The sequence below is a fragment of the Meleagris gallopavo genome, chromosome 22 (genome assembly GCF_000146605.3).
Source record: "Meleagris gallopavo isolate NT-WF06-2002-E0010 breed Aviagen turkey brand Nicholas breeding stock chromosome 22, Turkey_5.1, whole genome shotgun sequence".
Taxonomy (NCBI): Eukaryota; Metazoa; Chordata; class Aves; order Galliformes; family Phasianidae; genus Meleagris; species Meleagris gallopavo.
The window spans coordinates 6,156,420-6,178,645 of record NC_015032.2 but is presented as its reverse complement, the minus strand read 5'-3'; the positions used below and the strand labels follow the sequence as shown (position 1 = coordinate 6,178,645).

Sequence of the window (22,226 nt, the reverse complement as noted above, 5' to 3'; positions counted from 1 at the left end):
GTCTGTCCCACTGTTCCTTTTGTCTTGCTTTTTTTTTTTACTTTTTTTTTTTTTTCATCTTAACAACAATAAACTGCTTCTGTTGTGATCTGGCCTTTACTGGTCACTCTCTATTCTTTTTTTATTCTTTCTTTTTCTTTTTTAATTTCTTATTTTGAAGTCAGCACATAAAAAATGCGATGTTATTTTAATCAGACCAAATGAAAGAGCAAATCAGAGCGAGAACTTTAATCTGCCCCAAGCAAAACTGCCTTGTACATCTGTCATGTCGGGATTAGCGGAACTCTTTAAAGAAGCTGAAGACTTTTTAAACGAAGTATTAAACATTTGTGACCTGATTTCCATTCTTACAATATTCTCATTAATAAGAGTGCAGGCTGAAAGACATCTGTTAGGTCCTGTTTGTTTTAAGAATATTAAAGAATAATAAGAATATTGGGGGGAGGTGGAGGAAATCTAAATGCAGTGTTTTGAGCCAAATGTCTAAGCTGAAGCTTTCTGAAGTGGTGCTGTGCCCGACTTGGGGCAGGGTGGGGGAAGAGCAAGGCTTGGTGAAGGCTTTCAGCTGGAATGTGCTGGTGTGGTTGATGGAGGAGGTCAGCTTGGATGTGCTGGTGTGGTTTGATGGTTGATGGAGAAGGGACAACTCTGCTGTCCTGAGGTAAAATCCAGTTAGGACTGGCAAACAGAGCTGCAGCCTTACGAGTCATGTTTGTACAGCACTTGTGTGCAGCACTGTGGGCATCCAGTGCTGCCTTGGGCCAGCAGGAAGCCTGAGTAGGAAGAAAGGAGCGAGAACGTCCTCCTTGGGTTTGCTGCTTGTTTTGTTTGATGCTAATGCAGTTAAAGTAAATGGCCCAGCTTGGACCCCTAAGGAGGGGGAAAAATGCCAGACATGTGTTTGGTAAATGACTTGCTGAAAGAGCCCTTCACCGTTAGCACAGGGATACGGTGTAAGAGAAGGTTGCTGTCGACTGCAATCTTTGCATCTTGTTTATGCTTGCTGGGTAAAATATTAACTAAAGCATCTGAACATAAAGTTCTGGTGTGAAAGAATATCAGCAGGGGAGAGCCATATGGTGCCAGCATGTGAACAAAATACCAAACGTTGGAGATTCCTTTTTGCAGAAGACTGAAAACTCTCGTTCCCATACATAATACATGAGTTCACGCCTTTGATTACTCTAAACATTAGTCCAAGTGGTACAGGAGTCTCTTTGGAGCTAACACAACTTAGGGCATGCAGTTCTCTTCCCTCTCTTCCTTCACATAAAAGAAATCGATGTTGAGCTGTTAAGATACAAATATCCAATATGCTGTAAGACAATACGTTTCCGAAACTGCTGCATAAGCTGCCTTTGCTCTAATTAAATATAAACTGCAGCAGAGATTCGGGTTTCTTCTCTTTCGTTCCTTCGCTTGAAACCATTTGGCAGAAGATGTGGCTTTGCGTGGGACAGCATCTGCAAGTCGGGATCGTTTTGAGCTGTTCCCTCCTTGAGGTCACACTCTGACCTTTCTGCTCAAGATGGAGAGCAAAACGGAGCGCTGCGATCATCTCTTTGAGCCTCAGCCTCACCAGTGCTGTTAGCTGATTGTGCTCTGAGAGCAGAGGGGTGAGGTGTATTGAACAGGAATGAATTCAAACCCCGCATTAGGAGGATCCCCTGGTGACTGTTATTATAAGGTACGAGGATGTCTCTGGGTGAGCTTTCATGCACGTAGTATTTAAAAACAAGGTGTTGCCAGCAAACTCTGTAGGTGATGCTCTGAATACTTCTGAATTTCTTTTTTTCTTTCTTTTTTTTTCTGAAGCAAATCCTCAAAACTGACAGTTTGATGCTAAGTAACTCTGCTTTGTGCTTGTCCCCGGGATCCCTGAATGTAGCTGGTTAAGTTTTGTGACGAGCACCAAATCACCTGCACACAGAGTGCTGAGGTACCTCCCCAGAAGGAGAAATTAAAACACAAATCCAGGCCTGGCACACTGGAGTGTGGTTCCAAAGGAGTGTTCGGGGCTGATGTTTCTTTGGGGCCAGGGCTGTTGTGAACAGATGTCTGAAAATACACCTCCAGGAAAGCTGTGCCAAGGGGTTTCCTTTATGCAGTGTTTCTCAGTGTGCTGTTACCTGTCTGTGTTTTGCATGCTGTAGGAAACACACAAATGCACTGAGAACTTGGAAAAGAGCAGCGGAAATGCTGGGGTTTGGAAGAAAGAGAAGTGTGTTTAGCTGAGCTAAGTAGTGGTGAAGATGGTGTGGGCTGTGTGGTCAAAGCAGTGTGATGGGAGGAAATGGAAGCCTGGCGCCTGCTGGCTGTGTCAGGTGGAATCATGGAATTGTGAGGTTGGAAAAGACCTTTAAGATCCCCAAGTCCAACCCCAGCCCACCCCACTGTGCCCACTGACCACATCCTGTTAATTGCATTGCCTGAGAAGTGACAAAAAATATTTGTGTATGAACTCAAAGCCTTGTGTGGGAGCTGTTCTTGGGCAAAGTTAGCCCAACTCCAGCAAAGAGGATGGAAAGTTTGTGCTTGTGCCATGGCTGTGAGCTCCAGCTTCTACTGCTGATGCACAACTTTCTCCTCCAAAGCTTGAAGCTTTGCACTAAGCAAGCTTCCATCGAGTGGAGTTAAATGTTTGTTTGTTGCCCTCAATATTTTTTTATGTAATTAGTCAGCGAGCAAGTAGCTGTGTTTGCCCAGAGAGATGCTCTCTCCAAGAATACGGGTGACAGGAGAGGATTAATGGCCTTTGGAGGGAGATGCTCCGGTTAAAAGAAGAAATAAAGGTGCCTGGGAGCCATGCTGTTGCTTTGAAAAACAAAAGGACAGTCAGAACAGTTAACTTTGCCTGCAGCATCTTAGCAAAGCAGAGTTGTCATCTCCTCTTGTGCGTGCCCAGGAAACTTCTGGCTTCCTCCAGTGGCACCATCAGGTGCTGCCTCTGGGCAACGAGGGGGAGGGCTGGGGGAGGTGGGAACTCACCAAGGGTTGGGCTGACCTCTGGCTGTGGCTGGAGTCTGGCAGTGGCTCTGCATGTCCCTCCCAGGGAAGTTTTCTTGGGGCAATTGTGGATGGGCTCAGCTGAGATGCTTGGAGAGCAACCACTGCTGCCCTGTCCCCTCCCAAGGTGTGCCATTCTCCCTGCTTTATATTCACCAAGCGCTGAAAGGCTGACTCCTATAGGAAGGACAGCGAGATATCACTCTGCCTCTATTTAATTTCAATTACATGGGGTCTGTAGGAGCGCTAAGAGCGGTGCCAGCAGGGCTATAAACTTTGCATATTTGATGACTTTGCTTAATCTCAAGCAAGTGATCATCCTGGCAGGCTGTGGCGTTCCAGCAGCAGAGGCTCTCAGGTCGATAAGATGCTGCTGGTGCAAGGTGGGCAGCGTGGGGATGGCTGTGGGCTGAGCTTTCTGGGGGGGGGGGCTGTGAGCAGGGCTGCTGCTCCCCCAGGGAGCTGTGAGTAGAATGAGCTCACCTCCACTCCTGCCTTATTGCTGCTGTCTGTTGGGCTCTGTGTGACACACGCTTACGTGTCAGGTTTTCACTTCTGATATGACAGCGGAGAGGAAAGGCTTAATATCATAAAGACAAGCTGGCAGCTGGGAAGTAGCCCACTTAGTCATCGAACTGTGCGTCAGAGGCACTGCCAGCATCTTCCTTGGCTCCTCGAGGCAGCTTTTCCCTCTGGTACCTGACCTCGTGCTGAAATCCCTATGCAGCAAACACAGCCCTGTGCTGGGGACAGGAGGCTCCTCCAGACACCTCTGTGCTGTCAGTGATGAGCCACGTTTGGACAGTAGCAGTTTTGTTCTTTTCATTTTGGTTTTGCTTAGAAATGTCGAGGTAAAGTCCCAGGGCAAATTAAGTCCACCTGGTGACAAGCTCACTGGGGTATTTCTGGAAGCTTGGAACTCAGCATACTAGAAAGTCTTTGGCACCTCAGTCTGGCAGAGAGGCGATGAAGAAGAGATCGGTTCAGAGCTCACCAGTTCCTTCAATGCTTTCCCTAATAAGAGATATATATTTGCTACTCCAAAAAAGGCATGATGATGTGACCTGTCCCAGGAAGTCTGTCTGTTGCTAGCTTTTCTTCACTTGATACTTTTGTAGGCGGATAACCCCTTTTGGTACCTTTACTTCAAGCATTTGGTTTCCCCCAACATGCTGCCAGTATCCCCTCCAGCAGATATGATGCTCAGGCTCGCCTGTCCACTTCTCTTGATATCCCAACTGATGACGGAGTGGCTTGAGCACAAGGTATTGAACACCCAAATTGGCTCTGCACCCAACTCAATCTGCTTGCCATTCACCTATGCTGGCTGGCTGCCTGCTTTCACCCCTTGGGAGGTGGATGAGCGACTCTCAGAGCTCAGCTTGGAGCTGCTTCCTTCCCCCTGGCCCAAGACACGGCGATCCAAAGCCATCTCTACAAACCCATCTGCGATGAATTCTCCCGCTGCTGTTTCGACACACTGGCTCCAAGGAGGCTTTCGATTTGGTATGAAAAGTAATTATTACCGGGGTGCAGTTTAGCAGTTGTTTTTTGCAGCACTGGTGAGGTTAAAAGAAATAATAATAATAATATGAGAAAGACTCAGCTAGAGTAACTGCTTGCAACATGCTATTTGCATTTTTAAGGAAATACTTCTTTGAGACAGCTTGGGTGAAAGGTCGGCATTTGCATATAAATGGAAAAGAAAGTGTGTGATGCTGGAAGTTACATCTATATTATTTTCTCAGCAGTGAGCGGCTGTTTGGGCGATTAACGGACGCAGTTTGCATTTGGCTTTTATTGAATAGGGAAAGTACTGGGAAAGCCAAATGAGAACAAAATAACAAGGAAAATGTGCAAGAAGAAAGCAGCGTCCTGTGCTTTGCTTCTCTGAGGTGCTCTCTGCATGCTTGATGTGTTACACGCCTGTTTGCACGCACGTTGGGCACGAGTGCATGAATGTGTCTGTGCAGGGCTCCCTCTGTGCTCAAAAGGAGGAGAGGAAGGCACTAGAAGGAGCAATCCCGTTGTGGAGGGGATGCCAGCACCCACTGTGAGGAAGGAACAAGTCAAGGAACGAGCCAAGGAGTTTGGGGAAGGTGGGGTGCTGAAGAACATTCACTCTTTTTTATTCTTTTTGAGCAATACGTTTAAGGAGCAATGCATGAATAGCAGTGTTAGTGGGGGTGTGCAGCATTTCTTCCCCTTTTGAAGAGTATGCAAGGGATATGGGGATGGAAGGTGAAAAATACCATCTATGTCTTTGGCAGCACTGTGCGTTGTACTTCTGCCTGTTGAGAGAAAAGGAAAGTGGGGGGGAAAAAAAAAAAAGAACAAAAAGCTTTATGAACTGACCGTGCACGCTGGAGCATGAATATTGCTCTTAATGAGGAGAGACTATAGTTTTCTTTGCTTTCTTTGCATTGCAGGTGTGGTTTGGTAGCACACAGCATGCTAAGCCAATGCTGAGTGGGATGGCAACCTCAGGTGCTCAGTGAGGGCTTGAGTCTCTGCATAGGGTGCAGTGAGGCATTGCCCAGCCCTGTGTGGCTGAGACATGGTGACGAGGGACAGTGAGTGTTGTGCTGTGAGAGGTGTTGGGCCAATGTGGTGATGGAACTGGGGATGGGAGCAGCGGGGTCTGTAAAATGTCCAATGCTCCACACGTTCATGGGTAATGAACTCTTTGGGTTCGTCCAGGAGAGCTCCCAAGGTGACAATGCCCAAGCTCAACATCGGTTTGGCAACTGCCAAGTTCCCTTCCCAACCTGCTAAGGAAAAGCATCTCGAGGTCAACCAGCAAACAAGAGATCAGCCTGCAATCTGCCTGGCCTTGCTTCACCTCCCATCCATACGTTCTTCTAATTGATTATTAAATCATATTTGCTGATAAGCGTGAGATGTAGTATCTATTATACAGCTGTTAAACCTCAATTAATATGTTTTAATGATCAGTCATTTACGATGCAGTATACAATTAACACCCGGTATTAAGTCTTAAATTAAAAGCATGTTTGGGAGGCTAAATTTGAAGCACTGAACATAGCTGTGCTACAGTAACAGTGACAATTGCATTGAGTGGATGGTATTTCTGTGCTGTGGGAGGGCATTCAAGACTTCTTAGAAATATTGGGAAGGGCAATTAAGAACTCAAGGGTTTTCATGAGGAAAATGCAGCCCTGCACCAGGCTGCTTGGTGCTGCTGAGAGCTCTGAGAGCCTTTATGCCATGCTGTCGGTGTGTGTAATGGCAGCAGAAGTGTGTGTTCAGCTGCCTCCACATGGCAGGGTGGAGGCAGCTGAGGGAGGGATGCGGGTGTTATTTCACCCCGTGCCATCGCTGTTCCTTGCTGCAGCTGCAGAGTAACCTGCAGAGACTTTCAAGTGCCCTGTGATTAAATAGAAAACTCCCTTATTTCTTTGTAAACCTGGTGAGAGAGCCAATATTTCTCAGCATCTGGCTGAGACCACGCATTCCTTCAGCAGCAGCACGTGTAAACTGCAACTTCAGTACAGATCTGTGTGCAGCGCAGTGGGCAGGCGTGATGTGCTGCAAACAGTGCAGGGTGTTGGGAATGGTAGAGGCACCCACTGGTGACTTTCACGGCTCAGACATGATGAAAAGTTTGGATTTGAGACTTGGTTTTTGGTGGTTTTTTTTTTATATTTTCAATTCATGTGAAAGAAGGGGCTCAAAAGGGACCGCTGCTGTGTTGGCCCTGAGCTGTGAGCCCACGTCAGCTGGTAGGGTGCTGAGCACCCCAACTGAAAGATGCAGTGTGCTGCTGCCTTGTCAACTCAGGGTTCACTATCCTCATGAAAAATGTGCTTGAATGACGATAAAGAAAAATTCCTACTCTCTTCATTTCTCTCTTCTTGCACTCAAGGGAGCAAACGAAGACTGAGATGTTTTTCTTCTGGCCTTTCAGTTTAAATATGCAGCGATGCAGATAGGAGGCAGTGAAGCCCTTTTCCCCATCTGTTCCCCAGTACCCAGTCTCTCACCCCATTGCTCTGCTGCAGCAGCCGTGCCCTTGGCACAGCCCTGGGGGCAGGCGTGCTGCCCGCAATGCTGGGGATGGGGCCACCCAGCAGCCTCCTCCCACAGCCCCATCCTCTGCTCCTCTTCTTCACTCCAGAGTTTCATATGGGTTTATTTTTGAGGGGGATTTCTGCTGTTCTTTGTGGGGCTTTGTTATTTTTGTGGCGCATCAACACTTGCTCTCCTTGGAAAGTGAAATACACTCTACTCTGATCAATGCTGAACTGCATGTGTTCTCCCTTCAAAGTATCCAGCTCTCATTGATGGCACTGACCCAAAGGTTTTACAGATTTTGCCCAACTCATGATGCGTTGGTTCACAACTGACCTTCCCTAGTGGCTGTCTCTGAAGGAGAGGAGGGGACAAACAGGCCCAGGGATTGGGAAAGAACCTGTTTCAGAATATGATGCGGTGATGTCTTGGGGTGGACTGTTGTAAACGTTTGTGGGAAAATGACCTTTTTAATGAGGGAACCAGTAAGACAGCCAGTCTTGGACAGAGGATGGAGAGAACAGGGGAAGGCTGGATGTGAACATCAGGCAGGGATCTGTCAGACAGTGGAGCACCTAGGGCTGTTTCTCAAGGGGAACTGGATGCAAGTGCTCCTTGCCGGGAACATTGGCTGTCCCAGCTCCCAGGAGGGGACTGGAGGATGTGTGGATCCCTCAGGGATCTGCTTCCCACGGGCAAAATAGAGTTCTGAAGGTGATGTCCTGTATCTCCTTCTGGGTGGTCCAGGCAGGGGTTAACAGAAGCATCCTTCGTGTAAGTGAGCTGCGTTTCTGCTGAATCCACGTCCGGAGGCGAGGGGAAGGGCACAGTGCGTGCAAGCTGATCCCCTCTGGAGACCAGATGCATGTAAGCAGCATAGAGCAGGGGAAATCTGATTCGTGTGTGATGGAGCTGCCGCAGCCACCTGAGCCGGGCTGGGATGAGGGACAGGAGTGAGGCTGGAGGATGCTGAGCAGGCTGGGAGCCAGCGTGCCATCAGTCTGGCTCATTCTTAGCCTACAACTTGCGGAAACGTCTCCCTTCAGATAAGCAGACAGGCTGTAATGTTCCATCTATGTGTTACAGAAACCTTTTTTTTTTTTTTACTGAAATATACATTTTTTTTTTTTCCTCCTCTGCTCTCCTTCCCTCTGTCCTTTCCTTGCTTCTTTCCCATGTCTTCCTTCATTTGTCATCTTCTGCCTGGCCATCTGTGCCTCCCTGCTTCCTTTCCTCAGAGCTTCTCTAAAGCAGAACATTCTTTCAGCAGCTCTTGCATTTAGCTTCCAAGCCCTGTGCCCTTTGTGGAGGCCCAGTGCTTCAGACAGGGTTTGGAACAGGGTTTCCAACACAGGTGTTTCTCCCTAGAAACCTAGAAAAGTCCTCTCAACTTCTCTTCTGGCTTCAGAAGGGTTTTACAATTAATGCAGATAGGTGGCTTTCACTGTCATCTCTCTCGGGCGCTACCTTGGGCTGGATGTCACTGTGGGATTGAGTTATCCCAGTCCTTCAGCATGTTCACCCTAAAAAGCACTGTGGGATATGGTTGTTCCTCAGTGTCCTGTAGATAAAGAACAGACCCAGGTGGGGTTGGGTGTTTTCCTCAGTGTTTGCTGCGTGTTCTCCTACAAACTTCTTGGTGAAAGGGCAGCTCTGAAGATGCGGATGCCCCATCCCTGGAGGTGCTCAAGGCCAGGTTGGAAGGGAGCCTGGGCATCCTGATGTTGTGGTTGGCAACCCTGTCCATGGCAGAGGATTGGAGCTGGATCAACCCAAACCATTCTGTGACTCTATGAAGCTGCTCAGGGGGTGTCTTTACACACACAGCAACTTATCCATGATACTTATCCACTGCTGGAAACATTTTTCAGATTTCCTTCGGTGCATGTTGGCCTTCTCCCTGCTTTTGCTTTGAGATCACCCAAATAATAGAAACATTGAGGAAGCACGGGAACCTGTTGAGGCAGCAGACACAGAGCCCTGAGCTGTCCTGGGCTCTTCTGCAGCCTGCAATGTGTGACTACTGCTGGGGATGCACTCTTCTTTGCTTTACCAGCAGAAGATGAATGGAGCGGGGCTTGGAGAGCAGGCAGCACATTATTCACTACTCAATGCCACGGAGAGCTGCGATTACAGATTGAAGGGAAAGGCTGGGGGTGGTGGCACCCAAAGTGACCCTTGTTTCCCCAGGTGAGCTGTGATGCTGGGAACTTGCAGTCCTGGGGCAAATGCTTTCCATCTTGTTACTGCAAGCAGGAGGGGAAGCCTCGCATTTGTGGGCCACCTGTGTGCTGCAGGACTGGCACCTACCCTTTGGGTGTGTTTGAGGAAGGGAAGGTGCCAAGAGTCTGCTTATAAAGTATGTGCTTCCCATAGTGTTTCCCTGCTGTGCCTCTGGGAGCTGTAAATTGGGTACCTCCATTTTTGCATCCTCCTGACCCCATATTCTTCTTCCCTTCCCCAGAAAATGAGTTTCGGGGTGAGCTGCTGAACCAGAGGTGGACCTGTGGGGAGAAGATCAGCAGCTGCGAGGGAGCCGCCAGCCTGCACGGCACGTGCATCAAGGTGAGCCCCATGAGCATCCTTTTTTGGGATGGTGGCAGCAGGATGAGGGCCAAGTGCTGCTGCAGCCCTCCTGGACCAGCTGGGCTGGGGGAGGAATGCAGCTTCGCTCCCAGGAAGGGAAGGATCTGGAAGTCCTTGTTTGAGTTGAACCTCCTGCATGGGATGTGCAGACAGAGAGGCTTCCAGCTGTCAAGATTTGGCGTCGAGGCCAGATATTTTGCATTTTCCCTTCCTCCCTGGTCTCATCCTTCCAGGACAGCTCAGAGCAGGATATTGAGGTTGGTCCCAGAGCTATAAAAATGAGCTCTTTCTGCAGTTTGGTTGGAAGAAGCCTCGCGCAGGCCAGGTGAAGCCACAGGGACAAGTGGGGCATTCATCCCACCGCCCACTGCCAGCTGCAGCTGTGGCTGATGAAAGAGGTCCAGGCAACTCTGTCAAACCTCGCACAGAACTGCTGCCAGCAGATGAGGAAGCTTTAATTAAGCACAGAACGGGGCTGCTCGTTACGCAAATGGCGCTTCCTGCCCCATTTAGTTCCTGGGTAGCAAGGCACAGCATTCAGAACAGACAGACCCATCTGGGTGGTGGAGGATGCCCTCCTTGGGTGACTGATGTTTGGGGGTGTAGGAAGAAGAGGGATAACAAACCAAGCCATGGGGAAAACCCCAAAGCAGCAGAAATCAGCAGAAAGTGCACACATCCTTCATGGCTAACAAGCTGTCAGCTGCATGCAGGTGTCGCCAGGAATGCTTGCACCTTCTTAGAAAGCAGCGTAAGCAGTTGTTGCTATATTTAAAACCGGCTCAATTAAGGCTTTTCTATTGAACCTGCCAAATAAGCACTTAGATGAGATTTAATAAGATTGTTGTATGTTAATAAAGTGATGATTACAAAAGGTAATGTGCCCAGTACCTGGTGCTCATCTAGCGCGCTGCCTTTGCCAAGCACGTTGCTAATGTTAACCATTTCTTGCAGCCCTGTGCTCTGCTCAGCTGTACTTCAACACCGTGTAAATGGGAGTGGGCATCAGAAATGGGAGCAGCATCTGGGAATGCTGGGGACCAGGCGCCTGCAGGTGTTGGTCTTGGCACAAGTTGGCTTTTGTAGGACCGCCAGATAAATAGATATTTATTTGTAGCTTTCTATGCCAGCTATGGCTCATAACCTACAGGATGCGCAGGACAAGGACAGCGGGATACAGGGTGCATTTACTTATTTCTGCTTCTCAAGAATTCCGGGCACAGGAGAGCATTTCTCTTGCCAGGTCTGAAATAGGATCTCTAAGGGTGTTAGAGAGGGGTGCTCCACGCATGTACTCAACTGCACCTGGCAGGCTCGCACTCATCCTGGCCCCAGTGGCTGGCAGGGAAATGAGTCTTTTCCTCCCAGATCCCAGTTTTCCTGAACCCTGGTGCAGTTAAGGCTGGTGATGCTAGGACAGGGGCTGCCAGAGTCCTCTTTGGAGATGTGCTCATCATCTCACTTTAGCAACTGCCTCTTGGGGATAATTTTATGAAAACAGCAACTTACTCTGAAGACTAATGGGGTTGTAGGTAGTTTGTTGTATTTTTTTTTAATTTTTTTTTCCCTTTCTTTTTCCTCCCCTGTCCCTCCTCTTTTGGCATAAGAGCAGTTTGCACGTACTGAGCCACTTAGGTCCCTCCGCACGTGAAATGGCGTTTGGATTGCCTGTCATAGCACTTTCAAACAGTCAAGAGGAAAGTGTATATCGACTTAAACTGCTGCATATGAAATCAGCCTGAATGCCAGCGCTCTGCAGCACATGGTACAGCTGGGGCTGTGTCAAGTGTGATGCTCAGAAGCATCTCTTCTGCTCCGCTTCACTCATGCAAAGGATGCTGCTGCTACAGCGACAGAGCATTAGCACTCTGTAAATGTTTAATTTGCAGAGGTTTTTTGGTGTTATTTTTTTTTTCTGTGTGTATGGGATCGAACCCTTTTTGTGACTGAAAAATGACAGCACAACTTCAGGAGGATGTTTGCAATGTGGCTGTGATCTTTTCATTTGAGGGGGGTGCGAGCTGTGTGTGTTTTTTTTTGGTTTTTTTTTTCATTTGAAGATGTCAAGGCAACATCCTCTCCTGGCTGAGAGCAATGAGCAGGGCATCCTTTCTCAGGCAGACAGCATTTTGTTCGGCTGAGAATGGGGATTACAATAGGTGGGACGTCAGGAGGATTTAAATCAAGCAGCAGAGGGAAAAACTCTGCCTCAGAGTATGGTTATAAAATAGCAGCTGGGAGCTCCTGGGCTGGTGTGGAAGCTTTCAGCAACATTCAGCCTCTTGTGAAAGCAGAGGGAGGCTTTTGAAACAGGAGTGTTTCTTCCTCTGTCCCTTCTTAATTTTTGGGTTTTTTTTTAAAAGATTAAAAGCTGGGGAAAGTGCAGCAGGATGGTCTCTGCATTTCCTGCGGTGAGTGCTGATGCTGTGGCCCTTTGCAGGGAGTGAGGGGACATTTGGTCACCCAGGTCCAAGTGTCTCCATCCATGTGCAGCCTCCAGTAGCCCTTTCTGAAAACTAAAAGGCAAAAGGAAGAGAAATCAGACCAAGCCATTCAAATCCATCCTTACTGTTGGGTGGGTGCTGAGGGGTAGTTTTGGTGCCCCAGATTTCCTCCGTAGTCCTCTGTGCAGTCATCCAGCCAGACCTTGGTGTCACACCCTTTTATTCTTGGGGTTTGTTCAGGCTCATGATCCAATCCACGGTGGGGAAGAGAGTTCAAATCAGCAAACTGATCTTCCCTGTTGAGAGCCTGAAGGAGCTTGACTGTTGGGACAAGTCTGGAGATGGTGGAGGTTTCCTATGCACCGTCCTTCTCCCTTCCCTTAGCTCACCCTGGCTTTGAACCCAGCTGTGAAATAGGGCTGTGAGAGCTGGACTGTTCTCCTGCAGTGAAGGAGAGGTCCCTTTGGGTTGGGTGGTCAGCACTGCCTGTTCTCCTGAACTGGAGAAGGGGCTCTCTGGAGCTGAAAGAGAGGGAAGACCAAGTAGAAAACCACTTCTTGACCTTCCTGTAAGAGAAACATCATTTCTTCTGTCATTTTCCTCCTCCTGCTCTACCTGCTGCTGAGAAAATCTAGCTTTGGTGGTTTTTTTAAAACTTAAAATAGAAGCTCCCTCTGTCTGTCCCTCAGACACAGCTTCTTGCAAATGGCATTTTGCGATATCTACAAATAAGCACCGATGGCAGCTCTGCTGCTTTCAGAGTAAAATAAATATTCCTGCTGAATCCTCACCTCCCTTTGTCCAGCTGAGGGCTTTTTCAGCGTGTTTATTTTCTCTGAGCTCCGTGCTGCTCTTGAATACATATAAAGTATTACTGCTGACCTTGGGGAATTTCAGCATGGCCCTTAATGGGGTATTTGCATAGAGCTACCAGAGCGCAGTGCACCTGGGCGGCCGAGCTCAGGAGGCTCCAGAGGTTTTAAGACCACAGCAGTAGCATCCTTCTGAAAATAAACGTGTATTACGATAAGGGAAGATGGAAATATCAACTCTGTAGATAGTCTGTAAAAATTAAACGTCAGCTCTGTTGTGCTGCTCCCACACTGTACTGCTGTGATCCTGGGAGCAGAGCAGGACTGCAACTGTGTGAGGAGGCTCTTAAAATTCACACAGCGCGTGGGTTAAACTGGCTTTTGAATTTCTCTCTCTGAGCCCTATTGATAAGCGGCATCAGGATGCCATCAGTATTGCCTGTGTTATGCCAGGAAGATCTTCTGTGCAGGGCACAGTGAGTAACAGTTCCTGCACCAAAGGACCTTCAGAGAGAATAGGGCAGGGGGAAAGGCACCAGGGATGGAGGGGTGCCCACAGTGACATGGCTGAGCCACAGTGTGAGCATCCCGATCCCATGTAGGGTCTGTTGTCTGCTTGGTCCCATGGAAGAGGGTTGGGAGACTTGCTGGAGGCTTCTAAAGTGAGAAGGGGCTGTACAGACCTGCCTTGTTCTAGCTGAACTCATGTACTCAGGGGCCAGCATCTGGTAGCAATAATTTGTTTCCAGATTTCCTTTCTGATTGCTTGTTTTCCATTAAGAGATAAAAATAATGAAATCCAGAGAATTTCTCAACCCGGCTGTTAGGAGAGCAAGAGGGAGAACAAATGTAACTGCCCCTGTGGTCTCTAAGTCTGCAAACATGCTGTGTGAGCTGAAGTTTCACCCCAAAGTGCTCTGTCCACAGGGCTTCTCAATGAGAACACCACAGGGCAGTGGCTTCCTGCAACCTCCTGCACCTGATCCTGAGAACCTGAGCTTCAATGCTTTCCCTTTGGTCCCTTCCTCTGGGCTGTTTTCATGATGTGTGAACCAGCTCGGTTGCCCTCAGCCTGCCCTGTACTGATTCTGAATAATTTATCATCGGGAAACCCGTATTGCCAAGGCACGAGCTGAAGGCATGCCAGTCCCTGGGAATGCTGTCAAAAAAGGAAATACAACCACCAAAAAACCATTCCTCTCTGAAATTCGTTTTGGTATAGCATGAGCTCCCAGCAGTCACGTGTAGCATTGTCTGTGCGTGGCATTAGCGCGATGCTGAGTATTGGGTGGCTCTGAAAGGCTCATAAATGTAATGAAGTCCCTTTGACACCTGCTCCTCTCCTCACTTTAAGCATGAGCCACTGGTCTTTGGGGAGTTGGGGCTTTAAAAATAGAAATTATGGTAATTGGCTGCTGTGTTATTGGGAAGATTGTAATAAATGTGGAGCATTACACCGCGGTGCCAGGAGCTGAATGCTGACAGGATGCATAAATTGCTTTAGGTTTTTATTTTTATTTTTTTTTTTTTCTTCTTTCTTTTCTTAGGATTTTTTTTCTCTCTCCAATCTTCCTATCCGGTAAATCACATCAATTGCTGTGTTGGTGCATGTTGCTGGAGGGCTCTGGCAGAGGGGTTCTTACAATGAGGGGCTTCCAGCCATGCTGCCCCATTGGCTGGGACTTCTGTCACCTCCCCCTGCTTGCCCAGCAACCAGCGAGGAAAGTTTTGAGTTGCATATGGGAGACTTGCGGGGCAGCACATACTCTCTACATGTGTCCCTTCCTTTCATGTCTCTCCTTCACTTGAGTTTGTTTTCAAACTTTCTCATTTGGAGATGGCATAGGAGCTGGTTGGGTCCTGCTTGGACTTGTAGAGGATGCTCCATAGAGCACGTGCTGAAGAGCATTTGTTACTGTTATGTCAAATCTCCCTTGGAAGCAGTCCTCTTCCCTCTTTCTCTCTCTCTTTCCCAGGAGAAAATGTCCCAGAGTGTCATGTTCTGCATTAAAGCCAGAATCGCCTCCTTCCCAACCTGTTAGGTTTCCGTTCACTGCCCTTCAAATTGCCATTCTGCCTACCCTGTTGGTGTTTGACTCAGATGTAGTGTCTGTGAGACCTTGATTGTAGAACGTAGAATCATAGAATGGCTGGGTTGGAAGGGACCTTAAAGATCACCCAGTTCCAGCCTCCCAGCTGTGGGCTGGTTGCTACCCAGCAGATAAGGCTGCTCAGAGCCCTATCCCTGCTGGATGGCTGCACAAGGAGATTTGGGCAACCTTCATCCAAGCAACCACAATCCCCCTGGGCAGGATAGAAGTGATGCATTAAATCAGTCCCTAATCCCTTTGGCAACTTCACAAGTGAAACGCATCCCATTTCTGCTATCCTGGCTGCATCGTGTCCCCTTGCCTGGACACCCTCTGCCTTTGCTACCAGCTCTGGTTATGACTAATTTCAGCTCTCCTACCCACACCGTGGCATGGGGACCGTGCTGCAGCCCAGTGCTGGCTGCATTTCAGCCTTCCTCATGGCACGCTGTGATGTTTAATTAATAGCAAATGCTTTGAAGTCCGCAGAGTTACTTATTCATGCCCATGTTCCCTGCAGACCCTCCTGTTTGATGTCCACGTTGCGCAGAGGTTATTTTGATGCACCCTCTGTGTCAAATCTGAGCACAGAAGAGAGGTTGCTCTTTAGTACGTTACATGAAGGGTCACCCTATCCATGCACAGGATCAGCTCCACCAAAAATACAGAGAATTCTGAATGCTGAAATTTGCTGGCTGCTTGCAGAGGTTTTGGGTCACTCGTTTTGGTGTGAATCCTGAGAAATCTGTTCTAATCTTAGCAAGAGGCTCTTGGACCCCATGGCTGTCGTTGATGGGGCTGTTCCAACTGTGTGCTCTCTACCAGCAGAGAGTCCTTCCTGTGTCCTAGGATGTGGAAATTAGCATCAAGTTGCTAATATTGGGAGTTCAATTCATTCCTTCCACCTTTAAAATGAATAACTTTGGCTTCAACACTACAAGCAACACAAGAAAGGGCTGTTTCAGCTATTTACACAGAGCTACAACTACACAGGGTAATTCCTTCTGGTGATAATTTTCATGTTATCTTTACACAATTACCTTCTCTTTCCATTCCAGATGAGTTTAGAAAATGATGATAAGAGAGCACGCACGCGATCGAAGTCCGTCAGAGGTGAGCAACTGGCTATCCCCGAGCTCCCTGCACTTTGCTTGTCCCCAGAGGGCTTTGCTTTGCCAAATCCATGCTGGGTGGGTCTTTTTAAATCACCACCTATGCCTCCTCTCTGCCTCTGATGAGCTTTGTCTACGAGCCTTGAAAAACTCTCAGCCACAAACGTGTATGGCTCCTCGTAATATTTAACCCTCCTTCCCTGTTTCCATCATCTCCTGCACCTAAGGGGGAAAAAAAAAAAAAGAGAAAAAGAAAAAAAGGCAAAAAGCAAAAACCCCTTTGCATGCGTTGCTTTATGGGATGGCAATTGCTGTAGCTTCAGATCAGCTCCCAGGGCTTTCATCACGCACACTCTGCCAGCAGCTTTGAAGTTGCACATCTGAGCGTGCCTGGCAGAAGTAGTGCATGCTGCAGAAGCAAACAGGGCTGTCTGCCGGCAGGGACGTGAGGACAGAGAACTTGTTAATGCAAAGCTTGATTGCTTGTTATTCTCCAGCATTAAAATATGTGCAGCTCTCTCATCCTGTGCTTTCTCTCGGGGAGGAGGTGAGGTGCTATGATGCAGAGCGTGGCGCATTGCCTGGGTGGCCCCACGGCCTCACACGGTGGCTGCACAGCACCTTTGCAGCTTTTATTCCTTTTTATGGATGTGGATTTGATTAATTGCAAAGGTGGTCAGAGAGGAAGGATGAATGGGGCTGCCTATGTGAACGTGGAGGCTGTAGCTTCACCCCTGTGGCTGTGCTGGACCACCCCACTTTATTTTGGCCCATATTTCTCCCTGCGTTCTTCAGCATCTTTTAAAAATCAAAGCAAAACCCACTTGTGCTGAATCAGACTGAATTATGTGGGTCTCATTGTTTTGTTGCACCTCCATATAAGCTCTCGCTCACTTTGCTAATGAGAGTGGCCTGATTCTATTTATTTTCTCACAACCTGCTATCACCGTACTCCAATCTGGGTTTCTAGATGTGAAAAGGTAATTTACTGAATGCACCGTGGGACTTGCCCATGCCTCCAGTTTGTTGAAGCTTGTGAGTCATCCCACTGGGAGCTGGATCCCAGGAAACTCAATTAGCTCAAACAAATTGAGCAAGTGTGTGATAGTTTTTTAGCCTGGGCAAATTTAGCTCATATTGTGGGTTTGTTTTTTTTTTTTCCCCTCCTGATTGTTTGGATTCTCGGCTGGATGGGAGGTTTACAGCAACAATGTGATGTTGTGTGTTGTTGCTGTAAGCAGTGGGATGTCCTCCTATTGACGACAAGGGATAATCCCCAACACCCCTACAAGGTATTGTCTGCCTTTTAAGCCACGTCTGTGTGATAAGGGAGAAAAATGTGCCTGGTGATTTGACAGAAGTAAAAGTGGTCACCGCAGCAAATTATCAGTGAACTGTGCAAAAAGTAATTAAGGAGCATATTCTGTAGGCAAACAAGCTGTGAGAAAACAGTCCTTGCTTGCAGGTATTTGAGTCCTGTGCATGTAAATCACTATAGCACAACTGATTTTAAAGTTGTCATTTAAAGAGAGAGGTAACCCCTGATGCTGCAAACACGTGTTCATGTGCTTAAAAGCAGGCATGAGCATTTCCAAGGCAACTTAATGATTTCCAGCAGGCTGGCATGCAGGAAATGATGGCAGAGATTTGTCCTTTCTTTCCCAAATGGGAAAGTAGATGTAGGAGAGCATCCCCTGCCAAGGGAGGTGCCCTGCAGGGACTCGAGTACCATGCGGGTTTGTGACTGTGTCTTTGTTTCCCTTGCTGTCTCCTGCCCTACACCCAGTGCCCACGGAGCTCATCAGCCAGGAGGTGAGGTAAGAACCCTGCTCCTCCTCCTTGGTGCTGGTGGGAGGGATGGAGAACCCTGTGCTGGGCTCCCACTGCTGCTGACCAGGCTGGGACCTGGTGTGGGGAGTGAACCCATGGGGCTGGTGGGTGGAGGTCTTGCTGCATGGGTGGGCACGTCGCTGCAGCCCAACTTTTTGGGGGCATCACTTGGTCAACACATGCTGGAGGAACCACAGGGGCTAAAGGAGTGAAAAGGGTTGTTAAAATTAGGGTAGTATGGTTAGGTTGTGGTTGGACTCCATGATCTTTAAGGTCTTTTCCAACCTGAGTGATTCTATGATTCTAAACACAAGCTCTGGGTGTGTTGCATTAGACTGAAGAACCCTCCATCTACCTCAGCAAGGCCTGATGTCCTGCTGAGTGTTACAGGATCAGTAGGGACAGAGCAGAATCTTTTTGTGTATTTTGCCCCCAAACAACTCTATGCAACATCACTTCTCAGGCCAGATGCTCATCCTTTGGCCCCGTGTCCCTTTTTGAGCCACTGAGGTCCCATTGTCACTCATTTAGCAGCACTGGCATGCATACAGCACCAGCCAAAAGAGCTGGAGCCTTTGTGGCCCTACAGAGCTTCTCATTATAAAAAACAGCCTCCCTGGCCCCTCTGCTGCCTTTAAACCTTGCACAGGGGCTATGTGAGAAGTAGGAGTCTTTAACCTGAGCAGGCACTAATAGCAGGGGCTGCCTTGCTTAGCAGCTCCGTTAGAAAGCCGTGCGTGTCAAAGAGCAATTGGACCTTAACCAACCTAATTTCAGAGCATTTCTGCTCCTCCACTCCCCGATGACTCTGGAGAGCTACGGAGGGAGCGGCGGGCACACCACTTCTCCAACTTTTATTGCTGAACACTTGAGTGGAGGTGGTAATTGGAGCAGGTGACATATATAAGGGGCAGGACAGAGTGCTCCACAAAGCCATCTCTGCAGCTGTCACCTAATTGCCTGATTAACTGGACGATTAATCGACTAATTGGAAGCAGGGCACGGTCTGCATAACAATAAGCGGCCCCTTTGTCAAACACATGAAGGCTTCAGGAGGGGGAGAGCAGGTCGGGCAGTGGCTGTGGCAGGGAAGGAGAGTGGCTTCAATAGACCCTGAAGCCCCTTTCTGGTTTTGGGATTCTGCCAAGATGCACGAAACCCCACAGGGGACAGAGGTGTGGGGATGGGGAAGCCCTGGCCCAGAGCATCACCTCTGTGCTAAAGCTTTTTAAGGGATTAAATGAACACACTGGAGACATCCCAAATTGCCACCTGCTACGGAAAACCCCGATCTGAGCCGCCCGACTTGTTCTTTTTTATTATTTACTACAGGCTTCATTTCACCACATTAAAAATGAGGTGGGGGAAATCAGCTTTAATTGATTCAGGAATGCTTCTAAGAGCCTGTAACATCTTCATCAGAGCTGTCCTTGTTTCCTGCTGAATGAAGCCTTTTTGGGGCATGTCGCTGGTGCCATAAACACTGCTCTGTCTTCTGCCTGCTCTCACTTCGACGTGTGTCTGGGGCACAGAGCAGCCTCAGTTGGGCCTGAGGGTAATTAAAATGAAATAGACTTGGAGATCATCAGCAGAAAGGAAAGCTGCCAGTTGTGCATGTCCCGGTTTTGGGGTGAATTATCTTCAAATGCGACTATTTGGGCTGTGCATGGTGTTGTATAGGGCCAACCGTTAACAACCCAACCTCCTGGTGCATGGAGCACTACTGCTTCATCAGTGAACTCCCATCCACCTAATGCCAAGCTTTTTGTAAGGGCTGGGCTTTGCTGAGAGCAGAGATTCTGCATCCCCAAAGCCTGACCTCATCCTATTCAGTGTCATCCCATGTCTTTTACTCCTAGTCTAACAGGCTGGCCGGATCCCTCTGGGCTGGCAGTGCCTTCTCCCCTTGTGCTGTCACAAGAGATTTCATTAGTGCTTCCAGCTTCCTGAGCCAAGGGTGATACGGTGCTAAATGAGGTTATTAATCCTACACGTCTCCAGAATCCCTCAGACATCAGGCAAGTCACTTGGGCATCCTATAATCAATGCCGTAATCTGGTTTTGCCAGAAAATATTTGCTTTAATGCTTCTTATCTGAGGCCCTTCTTGCTTCTGGAGCTGGGATTAATTACCTCTGCAGGGCAAGCATGTGGCCCCGTGCCGAGGGATGCTACGCAGAGAACCAGGGAAGTCTTTAACAAGTCCTTTTTGGCTGAGCAGTAGGAACAAGTGCAGTGACTTGGGAGATCTGGGCACCTCCATCCCATCCGTTCCCCCAGAAGTGAGGCTGTGGGTGCTCTGGAGCAATGCCTCCTGGTGGCAACATGGCTAAAAGCTGAGCATCCTCAACCTATTCCAGCCTGTACTTCTCGACAAGACCCCGATGTCTTTGTGCCAGGACCCCCATTCTCCATCAAGTGAGAGCACCATGGTTGGCGTAAAAGGCCGCGGGGTGCAGGTGGGGAAGCAGAGAGCAGTAGTTGTCTGCTTTTTAAAGGCTTGCTCTTACACATGCAAATCCTTAATTAAACATACTCATAAAACTATAATGAACCATTCATCTAATTAAATGGGGTGAGTCATTTCATTAATTTTTAGCAAACTGCAAAGCTGCTCTCCTGCCCTCTTCACTCGGATTTCAAAGGAACAAGCTGCAGCATTTGAGGGAAATTATCTCCCCTTTTGTGGCTATTTTGTTTCTTGTGCACAGAACCTGATTAACTGACCATAGTTTATACACTTCTGATTGAAAGTGAATTCTCCCAGCCCTATTGCTGTTCTTGATGGTTTCTTGCTTCCTTCTCAAGCTGTCCAACCCCAGGCTGTAACGGCTCAGGACACATCCGTGGAAAGTACGCAAGACACAGAAGGTAAGGCTGGGTCGGAGGAAATGGGGGTGGAAAAATGCCAGCAAGCAACCCAAAGACACATGTAACCTGGTCTAGATGGTGCTTGGTGTTGGTTCATCAGTCCGGGTGGGTGTTGGGGCATCTCCTTCACCAGGCTATCAGCAGCCTTCATGCAGACCCCAGGGCAGCAGCACTTGGCTCAGGGGTTGGTTCTGTGTCCTCCGCCAGGTTTTGTGGTAGCTGTTACCAGCAGTGGTGCTGTGCTGTTGGTCCTCCTGACCCCTGGACAACAGCTGTCCACAGACCAGGCTGGTGGTGTGAGTCTGGCAAGATTGCACTGCCTTCTGCAAAGCCAGTATCGGGTGTTGCACGAAGTCAATGTCTGATAGCAGATTTTCTGGCTATGAAAGATTAAAAATACTAAAAAACTATATATTTTTTAATATTCCGATATTTACCCTCCTTGCCTCTTCCTACCTGGTTGAGATGCTCTAGACATGCCTTTCTCACCAGGGCAATGCCCCCTCTCTGCTTCTTAATCCCACTGGCAGTCTGCAAAGCTGCCCTCTAGCAAAGAAGAGGAAACTTCAAGATGCGGAGGCTGAACACCTGGTGTCGAAGCGCAAATCCCACCCGCTCAAGCTGGCCTTGGATGAAGGCTACAACGTCGACAGTGACGGCAGCGAGGAGGCCGAGGTGAAGGAGGAGTCTGGCTCTGAGGAGTCAGAGGGAACACTGGAGGAGGATGAGGCGGAGGCGGTGGAGCAGGAGGAGACCCACAGCCCCGAGCCGGCAGAAGGTGCTTTGTCATTATTGATTGCAGAGCTGTGTTCTGTAGATGAATAAAGGGCAGTGAGTGTTAATAACCAAGAGTTATAGCTCCTCTGAATCATGTACGATGATGGGTCCTGCAGTTATTATGTTTGGTGGAAGCACAGCAGCAGAGCTCTGGTTAAGCTGTGATGGCTTACGCACTGATTGTCTTGGGGTCTTCAAAGTGAAAGTTCTTCCATCAGGAATGCTCTCTGGGGAGCTCCTGGAAAGCACAAAGGAGCTCTCTGCATGATGAGGATGGCAGCCTGCAGTCCTCGTTTGGTGCCAGTGGGCTTGGCTGGGCTCCCTGGAGCAGGAGCTGTACATCCATCCACTCTCTAGAGGCAGGAGCAACACGCAAACAAGCCAGATGTCCGCCAGGGTCCTGGCGTGGCATCACCCCACTGTGCAGATCCCCTGTTTGGGGAGCACTGAGAATGAAGGACAGGCAGCTGATGTTGGTTGGGTTCTGGGAAACAGCTTGTATCTGAGCACCACAAAAGCTCTCATGAGGAAATCTGCTTTTTATCTGCCATACCCCAATTCAATAAATTAGACTGCACCAGGTGTACAACAGCGAGGCTGTAGTTTCAATTAAGCTTAAAAGAGGACAAAGAGATGTTTATAAGTGTATATCATTACTTTCCTTTTT

At 48.4% G+C, this 22,226-nt stretch overlaps 1 protein-coding gene across 1 annotated transcript; it reads left to right on the top strand.

Annotated features, from left to right (window-relative positions):
* The first annotated feature begins 9,499 nt into the window (after positions 1–9,499).
* On the top strand, positions 9,500–21,687 carry LOC104914055 (myelin transcription factor 1-like). Its single transcript, XM_019622214.1, has 5 exons — positions 9,500–9,603; positions 16,029–16,083; positions 17,869–17,899; positions 20,720–20,782; positions 21,313–21,687. The coding sequence occupies exons 2-5, from the start codon at positions 16,029–16,031 to the stop codon at positions 21,605–21,607; spliced, it is 444 nt and encodes a 147-aa protein (XP_019477759.1). The 5' UTR covers positions 9,500–9,603; the 3' UTR covers positions 21,608–21,687.
* The last annotated feature ends 539 nt before the right edge of the window (positions 21,688–22,226 follow it).